Here is a 20,775-nt window from a genome sequence, read left to right on the forward strand (position 1 = left end):
AAGGTTGGAAATTAAAGTAGTTCTGTGGCTCGGATAATAATGTTTTTTTTTTGTTAAATGACAAGAATGTTTGGGACGAAGCTTGTGTATCTTTTCAAGTTGTGTTAATGCAGTTTTTATTGCATTGAACAATCAATACAGTGCAAACCGGTAGTGTTCTATATTGGTGACTATATGTACTACTTGACTTTGTTCTTTCTCTTTTAATCCTCTCCTGTTTGGATTTAACTTGAACTATATTGTAATTCTAAAGGCTAAATAAACATCTGGCTGAGGACAACATTTAACGAAAAGTTAATCCTCATTTGTCCCACGTTCTTCTTTTTAATGTCCAGCAACAAGTGTCAAGGTGAAAGATGATAAAATCTGTAGAGTCGGATGATTCTCTATATGTTTTTTACTATGAGAAACCCCTTTTACAGACCATTAGTCATGTGAATATTGATTAAAGTCGTTCAATCTTGTCTCTCGTGGTCAATGAATATCTAATTTAAGATCTGGCTGAGGGACAACAGTTGAAACTTAGCCACTTGGCTAACACTGGAACATTTACAGTGAATCTCCCAGTTAAGACACAATAAAAATATACTTTTAAGATGAAAATGTAATTAACTTTCAATCTTTTCTCTCAATTGGACGAAACAAATAGTCAAAAAAAGCTCCATACATAAATAAACACATACATCAGCACACAAAAGCTGACAAAGCCTCTCACCAAACACATAAAAATACAATTACAAGGGCTTTCATGCTGTTCTAAGGAAAGCGGCCGAGCCCTCTGCGTGCTGCTCTTTGTCGGCTGCGGGACCCAGAATCAAAGAGCGCTGACCTGCGCCGGCTCTGCCCGGCAGGCCTGCGGGAATTCCTGCTCCGACTCCAAACCCTGCTTGCCATGCCATTCTGCCCCCCTCTCTCACACACACACACACATCCACATACACCACCACCACTTGGACTCCCTCCTGCTGCCCCCCCGGTTTGCTCCGTTATTTCCTCATCTCATCAATCTGTCAGCTAAACCCTTTGACACGCAGCACAATATGGTCCCAGTATTTCTCAGTTCATTCCCCCCTCTTTTCAATATGGTTCCAGCATTTCAAGATTAGTCAGCTCACCCACGAGGTCTGCTCCCCTGGTGCCTTTTCGGACCAAAGGAGAGAGGGGGTGGTGGTGGTGGTGGTGTGTGTGTGTGTGTGTGGGGGGGGGGGGGGGTAAATATAGTTGCTGGACAAAAAGCAACGGCAGCTTTCAGGCCTGAACAACAGGCAGAAGATGTCATGCATTTTAAATCTCTCCGCATTTAAATTGTTGTTGCACAACAATCATTAACCAGATCTGTGTAAAAACTCCAAAAAAAAAGCTCAAACAAGCTAAATTACAACCAGTTGGTAATTTCATAACTCACTTATAGCCCACTAAATCCTACTCTTAAAGATCATGATCACATTATACTATTTGTTGTATATTAAAGGGCCCCGAAAAACAATTTTTTCAATTATCTTTGACTGTGACCAGTGCGGTCCTACAAAAACACAGTTTTGTGCCAAAGTCAGGACCATTTTGGTTATTTGCAAGTTGCATACAACCACTTATCGGGGTTTACAGCCAGCATTGGCACAGCTTGTTGTTTTGAAGTAGCATCCTTGATCATTATGAATTAATTTGTGCCGTTTGTGCAATTAAACTAAGACGTAATCTACTTGTGTTATATTTTACACCCTTGCTGGGCTTGCTTATTAACTCTGACCAGCGTTTCCTGCACACTACACATCAGTACCCAACTTAATGGAGGAATACTGACAAAGATTGTATAAAAAAATCCAGTCGCAGATAAGTAAAAGTTGGCCACCTGTGGTGAACAGTTTCATGGAGAGAGGGAGGTGAAAAAGAGTGTATTCCTGCCGCTGGACGGGACTCACTCGAGGACAGACCATTCAATTTATTTTCAAGTAAGGATGAAAGGAAGACTCCAAACTATGCATGTCGTCTATTCACGGGTGACGCTCTTTAAAGAAAGAAATGAAAAAGACAGCAAAAAGAGTTGGGAGAGGGCGGTGGGGGGGCTGCATAATTTTTTTTACATACACAAGGTAGCAGACAAAGTGATTGTTGCTTCCCTAAAACTTTTTTTTCTCCTCCAGAAAACACTTTCCTTGCTGAATAGGCACCTATTAGTGACTCCATTATGGGCGCAGGGCTCTTGAATGGCTCCTCACTGTGCGTCTTTATCATAGTCAGGCCGTGAATACAGGCAGCCCCCCTCCCCCCTCCTCCTCCTCCCAAAGCCCAACCAAACTCCTTACAGCTTGTATTGATAGGTGCTGCGGTGCTGGTGATGATTGTGTGCTCCAGGTGTGGTGGTTTAAGCGTAGCGCTCCGTAGCCTCTATTGTGCGGCAGACTTATTCTTTACCAAAAAAAAAGAAAGTTTTTCAACTGGATGCAGTGTTTTACATGCGGTAGCTGATCTCCATAATGCCCCCCCCCCCTCTCCCTCCGCTGCACCCCCAAAACAAGTCAGGCCTCCGGCGAATCGCTGCACACCGCCCCGGAGCCCTGTATTGTTGCTGGATTATTCAGGAGTTAGCTGAAAGAAAGAGACGGGGAGAGTGGGGTGTCTGTACTTTATCTCCAGGGGAGACAGGGGCCTAAAGACGGCGCTTCTTTAGAGGAGTGAGTTACGGTGACAAAAAGCCTGAAAACACCTGCAAGACGACAAGCGAAGGGGAGGCCGAGGCGAGGCGAGCGCATTATTTGTCTTTACTTTACACGTCTGCCCCTCAGAGGAACTGTAAACTCGTCTGAATGCAAGCAGACTTCATTTATCAAGTGCTGGCTCATAACCTGCCACGAGATTATCACCTTGCCGCTGTATCGACCGACCCATCAGAATGTGGTCGGCTTCAATCAGCGAGACCTGAACAAACATCAGTGTGTGTGTGTGTGTGTGTGTGTGTGTGTCTCTCTCTCTCTTTATCTCTCTCTCTCTCTCTCTCTCTCTCTCTCAGTGAAAGCACGATTCATTCAACTTTGAAGTTATGTGTGTACTCGCAGTTGAAGGAGGGAGAGACGGAGAGTAAGCGAGACTTTATGATGAATATGGAAGCATTGTTCAGCCATGCTTACCTCCACAGGGAACCATCTGCTCCCTGTCAATGCATCACCTGCTCGTCTGAGCCGTCTCCAGGGCAACAAGGGGTGGGGGGGATTAGGAGAGGCTTCGGCATTGATGGGAGGGGCGGTCGCTGGGGACACAGAGGAGGTTGACTGGAAGAGGAGGAAGAGGAGGATGACGAGGAGGGGGGCCGGTTGGGAGGTTGCCGGGCGAATGTCGTCCTCTGCTGGTGGAGAGTTTTACAGTCAAGAGTCAATATTGGGCTGAGGACACTTGTTGAACATGTTTTTATTGCTGACGAAATAGAAAATATTGAATTTAAACTGACATCTTACGTCTAGTGGTGTCAAACAACGCAGATACTTTTGGTTTTATGGGCCCATGTTTTCAGTTATCGGTCTCAATGATGTCTGCCTCCTCCCCGATAAAATAGAGAATCATTTAGTTCTGAAAATGCATTTTCGAAGCTGAATGCATCATCAATACGTTTGTATTCTAACTGCCCAGACTTCGAGTCCATCCATCACCACCGCTTTCTAGAATGCAAAAGGGAAATGTTTCAACTTTTTTGTTGAATCCATGTAGAAAGAAGTTTAGCACAGGGAGAAAATGACTTGTTGAGCATTAATGTGATTAGCGGCTGCAGAGTGACAGTCCCTCTGTGTTTGGGGAAGGCAGTCTTGCAGGTATTGTCAGGTATCGGGTGACAAGCGGCACGAATGTCAGTCAATCACAGAGTTCTCATTAAGTGTGCGTGTTCCTGCAGCTACAGCGCACTGTACTTTCTGCTACTGACGGCTGGGTAAACACAGACCTGAGGGCAGCTTAAAAGGCAAACACACGCCTGATGACTGAGACTGATGTTTGGGACGACACCGAACCACAACACTCCGTACTGTAGATTCCTGCTACACACACAGCCTAGTTTCAGGAGAATCTCAACACCATTATCTCATATGAGTCTAACAAAATACAAACATGACCTACCTTTCTGTATTATAAGAATTAATAGAAGACTGGGATTAGGCTCAACTTGTTCAGCCACAAAAATGGAAATAAAAATCAATATTTTGTCACAAAAAATGTTTTTTTCTGAAAGCCTAAAAGGCCAAAGCAGGGGCAAAAAAAAGCCCACAAAGCATTTGTTATTGCCAACAAAGCTTGTATCATTAAAAGGTGCTACTCAAAGTATTAATATAGACCTTTATTGCACATAAAATACACACACTGAATATGCCGAGCATGGAAGTTTTGATGGTAAACCACATTAAACGCAGTACTTTTGCCAATACTTTAGTGTCCGACACCGAAAACAAGAAGGCCCTTCAGCAGCCGTTCGCCAACGCTCACCTGGCGCTGCCTTCTTTTCACAGACTCCGGGTGACACAGAGAAAGTCTGACTGACAGGTGAAAGTGACCGCGGCTGCGGGGAGGAAACACCTTTTGTGTTTGGTCAGAGAGCCAGTGAGGGCGCTGGACCAGGTCCCCCTGCCGTCGAGGTCCTCAGCCCCGAGGGCCAGGAGGGAGGATCTGGATCACTCTCTTCTCACATCAACAATACATCACAACCTTAACACGTCAACCCCCTCAGTTAGGGAGCGCAACTCTTCCCCCACCCCTTCAAAGCAAACTCAATCTAATCTCCATCTTTACCACATGTGTACCAAACAAGAAGGCAATACAAAACATTGTCCACCTGCAGGTAACACTATGACTCTCTGTAATCTGTTGCACATCCTGCCAATAAAAGCCTTTTGAGCATGCAATCAGTGTCTATATCAAATCGGAGGCATTGATAAACCACACTTGTACAGTTTGAATTGTTCAGAAACACACAAGATTAACTACTGTTCCCTTTTTCCGAGGGACACACCCAGCCTGTATTACATATTGATTTATCTTATTAAATTTAGACCCAAAACAGAGCAGAAGACGGCAATAAAGAGAACCAGACGACATCGAGGGAAGTTTCTGGAGCTTTAACACAAGTGACCTGCAACAAAAGCTCCAAGTCAGGAGGACGTCCCTAATGTCTTTTGTTAATTTAGTGTGAGCCTTCATCCAGCTGAAGCACTCATAGTAGGTACCGTACACACAAAGTACAGCTGAGGCTGATGGGAATGTCCTTTTGCAAAGACATTATGAAGTCATAAAGGAAAAGTTGGCCTGCTGGTGGCTCTAGATAAAAAGTTGAAGGGTCGCCAAAGCTATTAGACTTCAACAAGAGGGGGGGCGGGAAGTGTTGGCACCAAAGCTCACGTCAATTCTTTCAAAAGTGGTTGAGATATTTCACAAATGTCGATCTCATGGATGTGCGAGAGGGACGATGAGAAGAAGATTCATCCTCTGGATACCACGAATGTCTGTGCAAAATGTCATAGCGATCCCATCCCACAGTTGTAGAGATGTTTAAGTGGAGGACTGGCCGACTGAAGATAAGCGTCACACCAAAGCACCACTTCCCTCTCCCTTATTAAAACAACCACTGGGCCGAAGTGGGACTCTTTGCCTGGGTGAGATGTCGATCCTGGGAGAGTTCCTGTCAGGGCCACGTGTAGTGAAGGGACCCGGGCCAGGGAAGGGGGTGACTTTCCTGGGTGTAAAATTCAATTATCCAGCGGGTGAGCGTGTCTGAGCGTGTCTGTTGTGCGCGGTGGGCGGACGGCTGCCCGTTCCCAGCATGCGACAAGGGGGTTAAGAACCACAGAAAGACCTCCATTATCCCGAGTGAGAACGGCCCATGTGGCTGGCTGCACGGCCCCCGCTCTTATTCACTCCCCTTTACAACAGCACTGCCGAAAGCCTCAAAGTTTAATTCTCTTTTCTCTGCTCCCACTTCTTTTCTTCCTCCCCCCTCCCACCCTCCCTTCCTCTCTTGCTCTCCTACTCTCAGAAAAGAGCCTCCACAATGCTGCCGAGAGGCTGGAGTGGATTCTTCAGCACCCCTGTGGACAGTGCACATGTGGACAACATTCACAGAATGTCTGTCAACTAGTCCATTAATCAACGGCGTCTCATGAAAGCACAATTAGGAACCTCACAACTCTATAACAGATTATCATCTCTAAGCACCCATGCTACTCGCCCTGCACAGCAATACTCTGTGCTGAAGTTGGTTTTCCCTCGTCCAACTGCACTTTTTCACGACAATTATTACGAAGAAGAAAAAAAAAAGTTGCATCATCGTGACAAAACTTTTTAAGCGAGGACAGCTGCAGCGTGTAAGAGAGCTCATTCCTCGCAGTCTGGACCCGTCGGGCAGTAAAGCTGACGCATCTGGCTAAGCATTAGTGTGAGAATGGATCTTCAGTGTGTGAATAAGACTCAGGCCCTATGGAGAAGGGCCATTGTAGAGACACACTGCACCACTGCTAGTGATAAATGAGCGATTGTTTCCGTCAGCATTAGAGACAGTAAATGACGCAGTGGGGAGCTCTCCATCCACTGTACTGTATATGAGGAGGACGCTGAGGAACAAACAACTGACCGCTGGAGACGAGCAGACGACACATACAGTGGCTCTTTATGAGTCCCTCTCTGCAAGAAAAGCGTCTGCGAGCAACGTTGGACAGTCGAACAAGCTGTAGACACAATATTGTCATATTTTAATCTTATAGAGTAGACAAGTCAACCAATAAACTCTGGTTTATCGCTGCAGGCAACGTTACGTTTACGTTACACAAGGTCATTTAAACCATTGTAAATATAAAGAGGTGCCAGTGCCGATCTTGGTCAGCCTTCACACTCACACCTACGGGTAATTTAGAGTTATGTACAAATAACGAGCAGCCTTTAAAAAGCCACCAGAAGTTACCCAAAAACAATTAAAACCCCATCAAATTCCGACATGTCTTCACGACGATTAACATCATAAAAGCATCAAACTGAATTATCATGTTCATCGATATTTTAGTTTTACCGTGTCGCAACAAAACGACAATTTTAAGATTATTTCATGGCATTTTTGCCTTTAAAGTGAGTTGGTTGTAAAGAGGGAGACAGAAAGAGATAAAGATGCTTAGCTTGAAATGTTAACAGGGATGTGCAGTTACAATTCAGCTGTTAGATAACAGGCCGCTCAGTTCAGCTTTGTACTAAAACTGTAACAATGCAAGCATTTCATTCCCATTGAGGGTTGTCCATCCTAACACTACATTTACAACAGTTTGGGTCACTCAGTTTAATTGGCTTAATAAGTTCAATACCGTTTGAACATGTTTTCTCCGGGTGTTAAATGTGTTGCTCCGTGTGCTGGACTGGCAGCCAGCTCTCAACATTACCAAACCTACACTGCCCCCATGTGGCACCTGTGGACCTTCTCACTGTCAGGTGCGATGGCTGGAGATGATTTGTTTACACATATACAAATTTGTTTTTCCGAGCAATTTTCATATGACTGCAATTTTTTTTATTTTGTCAAAATTTCTAATTTGTGGTAGTTTAGTTTGGCCTTTGTTTTACAAAACAGTGATGATGTTCGTTTAACTTCTGTTTGTTAAGCAAATGATTTATCACCAAGTCCTGCACAATACCCAACCTATTGCAGGCGTGAAATCACTTGATACAGGAGAGACTAAATTCAAACAAATGGAGAAATAAGTCAAACTTAACAAGCTTGAAGTCTCGAAGAAATGGCTGAAATGTTCATATAAAACCTTGAAAAAACTTCTCGACTTCTAGATATTTATTTTGCAGGTTATACAAGCTTCTCTACTGTTTGCCATATTTTATTATTACATGTTATAGTCAATATAAAAAAATCCCACATCTTGAAAATTCACCTTTTAAAAATGTTATAATTACTTTTTCATCTCTGTTCCTTGAGCCAGCTGAACGAGTATTACCTGTAAAGCATGACTGACAGGTTGTGTAGTTCTTTAAGCCACTTAAAGCATCCAGATAGCCAGGTTTGTGTTCTCCCCACCGGGCGTCCAGGCTTCTCCTATGAAGGAAATAAATAAGATAAGATAAGAGCATCCTTTCTAAGTCCCGCAGTGAAAAAATTTGCAGGATTACAGCAGCAGACAGGTAATGTGCACACAAGAGACACATAGTAAAAATAAAAACAATATAGATAAACAGTAAAAAACAAAATTAAAAAATAGATGCTTCGCTTTCAGTTAAAAAAGTGTTTGTATAAATTGGCTCAATTGTGTGCTTTACTATTTAAAGCTTTTTAGTGAAGCTGAAGTTCCACTGACTTTAGATGTCATCTTGAAACAAATATTCCTTAAATATGTATCAAAAGCCATTTGTTTTCCTAGCCGTGTTCATTAAATATTTACAAATACAGATAAAGAAAAACTGTCTCACTGAAGACTAGAAACGTTAAATATCCAGGCTTAATCAACTGTTACATTAGCTAGCTACTAAGTTAGCTAACAAATCAATGGGCCAACAGGCTAAATATAGCTAGCTATTGTTACACACTGAGCCGACATAACTTAAAATATAATACAGTGGAAAAGTTTTGACCAAATATCTATATGTTATGGCACCAATATGAATATGACATATGATATAAATTCACTTAGACACTTCTATAACTCACCACCAGTTTCCTACGCTGGATGAAGCTCTCACAGTAACGATTGCTTGGCGGGTCGAAACGGACGTCGTCATGGCGGCAAGCGATGGCGAAGGTTGGACTTGCGAATCCGTTCTGCGCATGCGCGTGACCTTCCGGAAACGCCCGCGGGAAGCCCCGCCCCCCACGCTGCCTCTGATTGGCTAATTGCTGATAGCGTTGGTACAAACACGCAAAAATGTCATTACGTGGTTAAGAACGTCAGGACTTTACTTGCGCCTTTCACCAGCTGCTATTTTTTATTTTTAATGCTAATATAGTTGATTAGGAAAATATTTGAATGCAGATATTTTACGTAGGCTACAGTGTTTCTACACTATGGTATTGCTATTTTGTTGTTACCTAATTCAAAGTTGAAAGCCCCTCTTCCACCAATTAGTGTAATTATTTTTGCACAAACACAAGCGAGCCTATACATTTTTGTTAGTTAAGTTGAAGCAGAAACCCAGCAGTGCATACCCGGGGCCAACTTCAACCCAACAAGAACCAGATGTGTCAATCTGTTTCACAACAACCGTCCCGTGACATACCGATGCATAAAAAGAGAGGAAAGAGGAGGGGGGGGTCACGTGGGCTCGTGGAGAGGTTTTATAGACAGGAGCTGCACGCAGAAACTTTATCACAGCTCCACGGCAGCGCGCGCATTAAGGTTGTTCACCTGAAGAGCAAGAGGATGGACGCGGCATACAAGAGAGTGAATGGAGACCACGGGCCGAAGGCTAATGCAGAGACAGAGGAGCCAGACACAGGGGTAAATCTGATTTATGACCTGTTAGGATACCTGCTATGTAACGTGGAACGTTTGCATTCGGCCACCTGATGCCCAAAAACCAAATCAGCTTATTTTGTGCTCTTATTCTGAAATGAAATGGTAATTTCAAGCAGAAAAAAATAAGTATTATGTATAATCTTCTGCTTGATAATTAAAATCAGACTGTTTTTAAAGCGACAGTGACAAAGCCAGGCTGGAATGTTCCAGGTATACAGCAGACAAAGCAGGGTAGTTGAAGTGCACAGAGGGCAAATACAAACAAAAAGGTAAAAACAGTTGTGGAAAATATGTGATGGACATGCAAAAACAAAAATGACTAATCATCTATGTATACAGGTATTTGGGAACCTGAATAAAAAATAAAACAAAATGAATATCTTGTCTGGTGTGTTATGAAAGCGAGCTTTAGTTGAAATAATGTCAAACATGACTTAGTTCCAGTTTATCTAATGTGAGGGTTTCCTGTCTTTCTTTGTCTTATATCAAACATAAATATCTTTGTGTTTTAGGGTTCATGTTTGCTTTGGGTTGTGGGAAATTAAGATTTTTCTTTATTTTGTAGTCAAAATGGGGAATTTTGTAATCAATAGGTTAATGAATAGTAAAAAATAACCGTTAGTTGCAGCACCAATATAGACCATCTGGTTTAAATATGTAAAAATATTAATATTAAGAATCTTGTGCATTGAAAGACTATTTAACCAACTGTTAAATGTAACATTAGGGTTCATAAACTAAAGTACAGATTCTGTGTTCCATGTGAAACGTTATATTTATCAAGTAATTATCTGGACTGTGCAGGAATTTCTACATCTGTAAGATATTCTGATCCGCTGTGTGTTCTCATTTGTTAAAAATCCTCTCATGTGTGGAGGATATGGTCAATCCCCTGCAGTGCCGTAAAGTAGTTATAAGGGGCCCTAGTGCAGGCTAGTTAAAGAACACACACACAGACACACACATCATTGTGTCGTCTTGTCAAACAATGAAATAGAGACTTGCTATTGGATAATATTAACATGCATACGGCTATCATCGTTGCATTTACGTATATATGACAATACCAAAGAAAATAAAGTCCGAGGTGGAGAGATCAATAAGTTAAAGGTGTAAAGCTTTCAAGTTCTAAGATCAGACACCTTGACTGCAGAATGTCACGGCTTTCAACTAGATTTCATGCATTTCCTCCTCCATGTGGCGGTGCTTTAACGTGAGGTCGCAACGCAGATGAATCAACGAAATAGCGGAGAGAATGTCTCTGAAAACTTGAGTGTCACACACCCTCTTGATTTACAAAGTGGTATGGTGCTTTAAAAAAGGTTGTGAAGGTTAAGTCGACCATCGTGCTTTAAAAACACATGATTCGATCACATGAAAAGATCAGACTAGTCTTCTTTCATTGACTCCTGCAGTGAAAGTTGTTTTAGCTGCTCCCCTGTGATTCTGCTTGTGTAAAATAAAAAAGCCAGGAGCACATTTGAACTCCTCATTAAAGCCTCTGTGTCTTTAACAGCGACGGAGAAGGGGCTCCATGTACCTGGAGGAGGAGACCTGCAAGAAGTCCGAGGTGATCTCCTGCATCTTCTCCCTGAAGGAGGAGGTGGGAGCTTTAGCCAGGGGCCTGCGACTCTTTGAGGTAAACTTCCTTTAGGCACCTCGGCGCCGACGTACAATAAAAGATTCACACTTTCTCTCAGATCATGACTTGAGTTACAAGGCAACACACAGTGAAACCTGGTCTGCATGGACAAAACTGCAAAACTGCTTTCTGCCGTTTAAAACCAACCGGAGCATGCAGGAATGTTGACTTACCACTGGGATAAGACTTTGGATCAAACTGACCCCCACATGCTGTGGTTAATACTTCACATCTAACCTCAATAAATAATCTCTTTTGTTTAAAAAAGGGCCAGTATGTATGTAGCATTTAGAAGGAACTATTGGCATATGAATTGAATATAATATTACTAAGGACTTTTTTTTGTTTGTTAAAATAGTGAATCGTCATTTTAACACTTTCTGTAAACAAGCCCTCGATATATATTGTTCTTAATGTCTTTTTTTGTTTGTTGGTCTTTTTTAAATTTATCTTTGTATACAAGTACGAGGAGCGAAGTGTAACCGGTGCCAAATCCCATGTATGTGCAGTTTTACATGGATTTACATGATTTTTGTATATGCTAAGCTAAGCTAACGGGCTGCAGGCTCCAGCTTCATCAGCGAGAAAGCAAATAAGTTTCTCCTTAACAATGATGGTCTGATCCAACAGACTTTTTTCTTGGTAAAGTTATTGATTAACATTAACAAAACAAGCGTGAATAGTCGGTTTACTTCAAACTTCAGGGTACTAATATATTACAAGATCTAGGTCACAAGTTCATGTAGTTACTACATTTCACTTGGACAGTCTTTGTGGCAGAGAGGAAGTAGGTTTTATAAGTGATCTGGAGTTGCGTTGGTGTGGTTTACCCGCTCACCGTTTCAAGAAGGCGACTAACGCAGCTGAGCTTATCTCAGATGTTTGCGTATCAGTCGTGTGCAAACATGACGGACAGCTCTTTGATCCGCTAGCCCGCATGCTCCCGGGGTTCTAGATGCAGAAGTTAAACATTGAACTGCTCACACAGTTTAAAAAACAATCGCCCACTCGTAGTTAGCAATGAAAGTGCGATCATTTCACTTCTTCACTTTTCAAATTCTGATTTTACATTAGAAAATATGTGATAAAAATTGACAGATTGTTCCAGATCACGCAACCAAATAGTTTATAACGCCGTTAGAATATGTTCACCATAACCAGCTGCAACATTAAAGGGACACTCGTAAAGTTGGAGGACTCACGAGAAACAGATTTTTAAAAAACAAAGGATTAAAGGAGCTCGGTGTGAGTCTGGATGATTCAACGTTTCCCAGAACGCAACTCAACCGTCTTTAATTAAACATTTGCTTTTGAAAAGCACAAAGAGGACGACTTGTGTACCGGCGTTGTTGCAATTACATCCAACCAGTAATAATAATCCAATATAATGTAATATCAATAACACAAAAGTGTGTCACTTTCGTTCTATTAAACAATTATAGTTGGATCCTCGTGGATGATGAAACTTTCTTACGTCATTCGTAGTCACAAAGTTACCAATTAACAGTAAACAAAACAAAAAAACATCTGCGTGTACGTGACTGTGCGAAGGCTCGAAGTAAACACGGACCGGCGGCGCCTTCATTGTTGACTCTGTCATATGGACGTCACGTCGTCGGGTTTTGAGTTTGCGAAACAGTTCAGAAGAAGCGTGCTGAACATCTCCAGGTATTTGGGGATAGATTTTCCTCCTCTGGCATCGTGGGGGTGGAGATGTTTGATATCAAGTGTCTGCCAAAGGCTGCTCTCCGAATGCAGCAGTAAACACACCAGAGTCCTTTCTGAACCTATCGGCTCCCACTTCCCCGATCCTCCCCCTGCTCCACCCCCAGATCTCTTCTTTCCAGCTTTTTTTCTCCTCTAAAACAGACCACTTTACCCCCGTGCTCCTCACAGCAATGCAACACGTGTTGAGCCCCCTAAAAAAAAGCAAATTTTTAACAGAAAACACTGCACGTCTTCCTTGTTTTTCTCTGAAAAAGTCAAAGTAAAACTGCAATGTGCTGGAATTTAGTCTGGTCATGCGATTGTTTCATTCCATCACCTTGTGAATGTCTAATCTATAATTCAGCCCCAACATTAAAAGCGCCGCAGCGCATGTGACGCAGCGCATGTGACGCAGCAACGTGGCTTTCATGTGACGCGTCAGAGCCACCGGCCTTGACCTCGGGCCTCAGCGAGGCCGACGGGAGGGTTCATGACACCGTCCTCGCCGGGTGGGGGTGAAGGAGGGACGGCTCAAAGGGATACAGAAATCTGACGAGCGCCGCCTCGCGCTGGGTTTAGGATTTAGGGCGAGCGGCGTTAAGCTGGACCGGGACGCCGGTAGCACTCATGTTGAAGTATTTCCCCCTTTGTGCAGAGAAACGGCGCTCGCTTTGAGCCCTTTGAGCTTTTGTCTGATCAATCAAACATAGGAACAGACTTGACTTAAGAAATGTTGGAAATGGTGCAATCCCAAAGCTTCACCCTTCTGTTCATGCAGTATAAAATGCAGCACATGTGCAAAATAGAGCACATCTTGCAGATAATAGGATGCACAAACCATATCTTAATTCTGTCAAAATCTCAGACTTTTTTTACTTGAAATCACTTCATCAGTTTTTAAGAGGAAGTGGACATAAAATATCCAGTGGAAGCCATTACAATTGGTTTTATAAATCATAGTATTTAATTTATTAGGGGTAGTTGCAGGAATCAAGTTGAGTAATTGATCATTTTAAGTGTTTTATCTTAGAAAGCTACAGCAAATTTGCTGACAGCGAACAGATAACGGCCCATCACACAAAGAAACCTCCATCTCCTGATGGATGCAGAACCATATGGTCTTGAAAACAAGCTGTTAAATGTACAACAGGATCCAGATGGGATCTGCAGTGCACACCCTCCTCTTCACTTAGCCTATAGTAGACAGAGAGCGACATACTCCCTCTCAGTCCCCAAAGTTACAGAAACAACAATACAACTTTGAATATAGTTGCCACTTAAAAAGATAGTCGCTCAGGAGCCTTTTGTGCATTGTGGACATTAAAAGCTTTCATTCAAAAGACGTTGGAAACATCCTAATGGCTGTGTGTTCATGCTGCAGAGTGAGAACAGAGCAGGAGGATTTATTCCACCACGTTGCACTAAACCACTACAATATGCCCTGAATGCCTTTACTATGCAACTCCAGTCTGTCTGGCTGACTGTCACTTTAGAGAGAGAGAGAGAGAGAGAGAGAGAGAGAGAGAGAGAGAGAGAGAGAGAGAGAGACAGAGAGACAGAGAGACAGAGAGACAGAGAGTGAGTTGAGGTCATGCTGGACTCCACAAAGTCTGATCAGCAGCCATCCATTCAGTAACAGCACAGTGCCATCTAGTGGTGGCATGAAGACGATGCCGCGGCTTGTTGCACGTTGTCATTTTCCAATTCCTTTCCACGTTTGCCTTCATTAAGTGAATCAGACAGGACTCTCACCGCTGTCTTCCCTCTTGTTTCTTGCTAACCTTTAGGAGAAGGGCATCAACCTGACGCACATTGAATCCCGTCCGTCGCGGATGAACAAAGACCAGTCCGAGTTCTTCATCAGCGTGGACGCCAGCTGCTCCCAGGCCCTGGACGAGGTCATCGACAGCCTGCGTACACAAATCAGCGGCAACGTGCACGAGCTGTCACGCAACAAACAGAAGGACACAGGTGAGGGAGCGAGCACACACAACATGATCATACACATGTGGTTTTTTGCAGGTATTGTTGACCAAATTCTCCATATTACATAATGTTTTAGCATGCTGACATTTGCTTAGCGCTAAAGAAGAAGTACAGGTGAGGCCGATGCGAATGTCATTAGTTTTGTAGGTTTTTGGTTTATGACCAAAGTATTAGAACATTTAATTGCACAGTTGCTCCTCTGGGGATCATGAATGGTGGTCTGTTTTTATGCCAATCCATTCTGATAGAGATCATTTTCTACATGAAACTTCTGACATGATGTGTCAGCGGATCACTAGGGTTCGTCCTCACGGGATCATGAATGTCTTCAGCAGATTTTGTGCAAATCCATCCAGTAGATAACAATATTTTGCGACACAGGTTCGACCTTTGACCTCATATTGGTGCTAGACAGTCAGGAACTCACTAAAGTAAGTTGGCGACCATGAACTTCATGACCATGAAGATATTTCCGTCTGGGCCGACCGGCCGACATCGCTGTCCCTGGAGCCACGCGGCTAAAAACAAATCTAATTACGCGGAGATCACACAGCTGGAACAGTCCATTTGTCGAGTGTTGTGCGGTCGGCCGGCGCTCCGTGAGCCTCCAGTCGGTCGGGGGAATGGACCGCCAGCGCCGCCGATGAGACTGATGGGCCCGTCGTCCGTATCGAGACCCCCTTTATTAGTTGTTTCCAGAATGACATTAGTTTAGCTACTGAGGACCAACAGGCTCGGGTGGGAACAGAGGCGCTCTGTGTCCTGGACCCGGACTAACACTGAGGAGGGATGGGGGGAGGACATGCCAAGGTCACGGCAGGCAGAGACAGACAGGGCCACCATGCATCCTCCTTTGACCTCGGGGAAGACGCTGTGGTCTGCCGGTCAGGGTCAAGTGGACGAGGGGGGATATTTATGGCCTGTTTTGGAGACTGCCTGTTTACAGAGGAGCCTGGCAGGGACGTATTGTCCTCCTCGGGGGGCCTCGGGCTGGACCACACGGCACAAATGTAGATTGATGATTGGGCCCAAGTGTCTTTGAGTGCCATAAATCCACATGAACAAGCAGATGACCCTTCATTGCTGTTCTGCTGAGTGTCCAAATGCCATGGCATTGAGGAGGAGAAGAAGAAAATCCTCTGCAACAAACAATTAATGTCAATAACAGTTATTCTCCGAGCCAAGATGGCGTCTTCAAACGTCTCGTTTTGCCCCACTTACAGTTTCAAACCCAAAGAATAAGAATAAAATCATATTAAATCCTCTTTTGGACTACACATCTGAACTATCTGAACTAAAATACTGTGTAAAAATGTTTTCTTATCTTTGCGCCGTTAAATCACATTTATTTTGACGTGTTGAATAAAAAACATAAACTCAATCAATGTTTAATAACTGTAATTATTCTCCAGTGCCATGGTTCCCTAATGACATCCAGGACTTGGACCGCTTCGCCAACCAGATCCTCAGTTACGGGTCCGAGCTGGATTCTGATCACCCGGTACGCACTGACTCATCCATCACCGTCTGTGTGCCGCATCCTGTCTCTGCATGTGTGTGTGTGTGTGTGTGTGTGTGTGTGTGTGTGTGTGTGTGTGTGTGTGTGTGTGTGTGTGTGTGTGTGAATACGAGTCCACCCACGCCCACGTGTCTTATGAAAGACGGCGCTGCGGAGATGACGGGCTGCACTCTGCCGTCTATTCTAATGGAAACTACCTCGACACACAAATTGATGTCATTGCTTTAATTGAGCCCCTATAATTATAGATAATTGCTCCCTTTTGCCACCGCCATTAAAGCAGAATGTATTCATCATAAGCTGGAAAACCCTCTACAAAGGCTTCATTTGAATATGCATTTGCAGGCTCTCATTAGAGACGGAGTGCATAATGCTGTCAAAGGCCACGGGGTTGAGCCTCAGCGGAGGATTTCCACTCTTTGATTTAGCTGCAAGTGGCCGGGCCGCCATCATGAGATCTAACATGGCTTTCCTTTATGTGCATGTGTGTGTGTCTGTGTGTGTGTGTGTAGGGCTTCACAGATGCAGTGTACAGAGCCCGCAGGAAGGAGTTTGCCGACATCGCCTACAACTACAGACAGTAATTACGCCTTTATTTTGAAACTCCACCTCTTATTTTTTTGTCCTTTAGAGCCTGGGAAGAAGTTGTGTGTGTGGTTTTTAATTAAAGAGCCTCATGTTACTGTGTACAATCAGGAAGTATTATGCACAGGCACTACAAAGAGCTCCAAACCCAATGGCTTGCATTTGCATAGCCGCGAAACGCTGCGATTATATCACCAAGAAGAGGAGCGGCGCTCACGATATTTGAGTGGAAAATAAACGTAGAGTGACACTGGTCATGTAAATTCCTTTGTCCCTTTGTATTCGTAGGAGAATCCCTACGTATTGAGACTAAATACAAGATAAAAAAAGGGAAAATGAAGGAACTTCCACGTAAAAAAACGCCTTGTGTCTTTGTCCCCAGCGGCCAAATCATCCCTCGAGTCGAGTACACGGAGGCGGAAAAGGTCACATGGGGGACGGTGTTCACGGAGCTGAAGACGCTGTACCCGACTCACGCCTGCCACGAACACAACCGGGTCTTCCCCCTGCTGGAGAAGTACTGCGGCTACAGGCCGGACAACGTCCCGCAGCTGGAGGACGTGTCCCGCTTCCTGCAGTGTGAGTAGCCCCGCCTCCTTCAGTGACCGCTCTCATCCAACACGACCAAAACACTCACCTGTCTCACCTGTCTCACCTGTCTCTCCTGCAGCCTGCACGGGCTTCCGGCTCCGCCCGGTGGCCGGCCTGCTCTCGTCCCGGGACTTCTTGGCCGGACTCGCCTTCCGCGTCTTCCATTCCACGCAGTACATCCGCCACGGCTCCAAGCCCACGTACACACCGGAGCCGTGAGTGTTCAAAAGAATTTATGCATGTTTTTTTGCATGTTTTGTGTGAATTTCTTAAGGAGTCATTTTGGTTTCTGATGCAGCGATATCTGCCATGAGCTGCTGGGACACGTCCCTCTGTTCGCAGACTCCAGTTTCGCCCAATTCTCACAGGTGAGGCGTTGTCCTGTCAGAGAGGAAATGATGCACGATGAATACAAATCTATGCAAGACAGTGAGCTGATTAGAGCAAAAGTTAGCATTATGATGATATTGAGGGGCGGCCAATGTTTTTAGATTGTGAGCCATAAACAGAACGATATCAGGAGTCACAAGCCAAAAAAAAATAGGAAATGTCTCATTTTCATTTTCTGTGTTTCTACACGTCACAAAAATATTTCTGTATCTGTAATCTTTGTGCTTTCTTTCTTTCTTTCTTCCTTTCTTTCTTTCTTTCCGTGCAGGAAATCGGTCTCGCCTCCCTCGGTGCCCCCGATGAGTTCATTGAGAAACTTGCGACTGTGAGTACACGAGCCCCAAAAATACACAATCTATGATATAATATATTTATAATATAGATGAACTACGCTAGAAACCAATTCTACTTCTGGGAGGCTTCAGAAGATCTGCTTCTGGACCCAGAAGCATAAATATTAAGCCAATGAAACGTTGCTCAAGGGAAACTATTTCTGTTATTTCTATGTTTCTTTAACATGTCATAACATGTCATATTAAGAGTTGTCCAGCTGGTTTGCAGCCTCGTTAGCTTAAAACAAGCAAATGCATGAAACACATGCAGATTAAACAGACTGTGTGTGAGCGTACTGTACGTACTTTTGCAATACGTGTGTGTATACGTCGTAACATGTATGTAGGGATCACTGTAGATGTCTTGAAGGGCCCTTGAGCAATGATCTTGTATCTGCGTTTGTGGAAAGAAGGATTCCTTGTTTTGTGAATTCCTGTCTTGAGTTTGCCTCAAAGATCATATTTTGGTTTTCACGAGCCCCCCGTGTGTCCTCAGGTGTACTGGTTCACCGTGGAGTTCGGCCTCTGCAAGCAGGGCTCGGAGATCAAAGCGTACGGCGCCGGCTTGCTTTCATCGTTTGGCGAGCTGCAGGTAAGAGAGAGAGAGAGGGGGGGGGGATGGAGGGAGACAAGGGGAGGAGGAGGAGGAGGAGGAAGAGGAGGAGGATGAGGGGAGAGAGAGACATGTGTTTGAGGCTCCAAAGAAACCAATCCGTGCATCGCTTTGGTTTTGCATTTTAAACACTTTGTTTTCTGTCTGTGTGAATAAAACTGCTCCTGTGGATTTGTTTCACTGTTTTTATTCCTGTTTCTTTGTTACTTTTATTTGACTATGTGACTCTTGCTGCTGTGATCCTGCAATTTCCCCACTAATAAAGGATTATCTTATCGCAACAACACATCTTTTTGCCACCCTGTTTCTCTCAGTACTGCTTGTCAGACCAGCCCAAGATCCTGCCCTTCGACCCCGCCAAGACCAGCCTGCAGAAATACCCCATCACGGAGTACCAGCCGGTTTACTTTGTGGCCGAGAGCTTCGAGGACGCCAAAGAGAGAGTGAGGTAAAAAAAAAAGCAAACGTGCTCTTTTATCTTTGCTGCATTTGATTTGAAGCTTTCCTGCTCTCACACACACACACACACACACACACACACACACACACACACACACACAGGGATCAGGCTGCATATGAACACTCACTTCTCTGTCTGCCTGCAGGAAGTTTGCAGCCACCATCCCGAGGCCGTTCACGGTGCGCTACAACCCGTACACCCAGAGCATCGAGGTGCTGGACAACGCCCAGCAGCTCAGGAAGCTGGCCGACAGCATCAACAGTACGAGGCCTCCAGACACGATTATGTCTTTTTATTTTAAGATGCATCATTCAAAGCAGGCGCCAAAATGTTTTTGGGGGGAATTTGTGATTAATTCAAATGAAGCAATGTCCAATTGTGATCCATCACCTTCAGATCAACGAGTCTACAGGAACAAAACATGAGATAAAATCTACTTTAAGACAAACATTTAAAACATAAACATACCCTTTTGCCGTTGGCAGTATGTGATGTATAAACTACAGAGCAATTAAAGGTTATAAGTGGTCATTTTAACTAGAAAGATTACATTTCATACTATTATTGTTAAAAAAAAAAAAAGATGGCGAGTCCGAGTAGCAGGTGATGCTGCACACATACTCCTACTTCCTGTCTCGATCAAGTAAAGACTTAAAATGCCAAAAAGATTCTTATTAAAAAGAGTATTAGACGTGAAACGTACTAATATATGTCATTAAAAAAGCAAAGGCAGGTTACCTTCACTTTAAAGCACTGTAAATAAAAAAACATTGTGTATTCTGAATATTTTTTAAAGCCATAAAGGAGTCAGATTAAAAATAAATAATCTGGAAAAGACTAAAAAAAATATGCAGAATGTTGTTTAGTCCTTTTATTTATCCTGTAACATCTCAAATTGAACTCATGACCCCATTTTAAAAAGGACTACACTCTGGTTATGCAATTTAAAAACAATATTACAGAACAGGAGACTGTTATTTATTATAACAGGGATATGTTTTGTCTAATTGTTTATGGAGATGTATGGAGGAAATAATCCTGATTCCTTTCTATCAACTTTAAACTTTACATCGTTTTCTTCTTCTCTCGTTTCAGGTGAAGTGGGGAAACTGTGTGAAGCCCTGAGCAAACTGGATTAACTGCAGATATAATCTGATCTCCGTGCATCCTGATTGGCTGCTCGGGCTCCTGCTTGGCAGACTATAGCATTCTGTGTATTAAAACTAAATAATGGCAATATTTCTGTAATCCGATAAGTGTTTTAGCGAAGTGAACAAAGCCGTTATTTCTGTAGGATAAGGAACGGGTTTGTAGCCGCTGAACAGGTGTTACTGACAATTTTAAGATGCATGTTTTTCAAAATAAGAGTTTTGTCGATCAACATCTTTTTAGTGAATTTAAAACCCATCATGTAAACATTAAATTGATTGTCTAATATGATGTAAAAAAATATATTTTTATGCATTTCAAACCTAACAGA

At 43.4% G+C, this 20,775-nt stretch overlaps 2 protein-coding genes across 11 annotated transcripts in view; one reads left to right on the forward strand and one right to left on the reverse strand.

Annotated features, from left to right (window-relative positions):
• Positions 1-8,757, reverse strand: part of LOC137791895 (uncharacterized) — a 58,957-nt gene extending 50,200 nt beyond the window's left edge. For 7 of the 10 annotated variants that reach the window (XR_011078054.1, XR_011078051.1, XR_011078052.1 and 4 more), the window contains exons 1-3: positions 8,666-8,757; positions 7,959-8,056; positions 3,126-3,340 (exon numbers count right to left, since the gene is read on the reverse strand). Coding sequence is in view for 2 of the 10 variants with exons in the window: in XM_068587122.1 (XP_068443223.1) it covers positions 3,126-3,340; positions 7,959-8,056; positions 8,666-8,736 (384 nt within the window). In the remaining 8 variants the exon portion in view is untranslated. Of the gene's footprint in view, positions 1-3,125; positions 3,341-7,958; positions 8,057-8,665 lie in introns of those variants that run through there. The other 3 variants (XR_011078053.1, XR_011078057.1, XR_011078055.1) reach the window with 3 other exon arrangements.
• A 617-nt stretch (positions 8,758-9,374) lies between these two features.
• pah (phenylalanine hydroxylase) lies at positions 9,375-20,771 on the forward strand. Its single transcript, XM_068586390.1, has 13 exons — positions 9,375-9,452; positions 10,987-11,109; positions 14,607-14,790; positions 16,218-16,306; positions 16,837-16,904; positions 17,292-17,488; positions 17,580-17,715; positions 17,799-17,868; positions 18,159-18,215; positions 18,719-18,814; positions 19,150-19,283; positions 19,441-19,556; positions 20,391-20,771. Exons 1-13 carry the CDS (start codon positions 9,375-9,377, stop codon positions 20,432-20,434), a joined length of 1,392 nt encoding a protein of 463 aa, XP_068442491.1. The 3' UTR covers positions 20,435-20,771.
• Positions 20,772-20,775: the final 4 nt, after the last annotated feature.

The sequence above is a fragment of the Clinocottus analis genome, unplaced genomic scaffold, assembly GCF_023055335.1.
Source record: "Clinocottus analis isolate CAN_PGR_092001 unplaced genomic scaffold, fCliAna1.0.p SCAF_20, whole genome shotgun sequence".
NCBI lineage: Eukaryota > Metazoa > Chordata > Actinopteri > Perciformes > Cottidae > Clinocottus > Clinocottus analis.

What these genes read in the sequence shown, in the direction of transcription:
- pah (XM_068586390.1), top strand. Translation starts at nt 9,375, where the DNA reads ATGGACGCGGCATACAAGAGAGTGAATGGAGACCACGGGCCGAAGGCT. An exon ending in ATCGCCTACAACTACAGACA is followed by an intron (nt 16,905 to 17,291) that starts GTAATTACGCCT and finishes CTTTGTCCCCAG; the next exon opens with CGGCCAAATCATCCCTCGAG. An exon ending in TCATTGAGAAACTTGCGACT is followed by an intron (nt 18,216 to 18,718) that starts GTGAGTACACGA and finishes GTGTGTCCTCAG; the next exon opens with GTGTACTGGTTCACCGTGGA.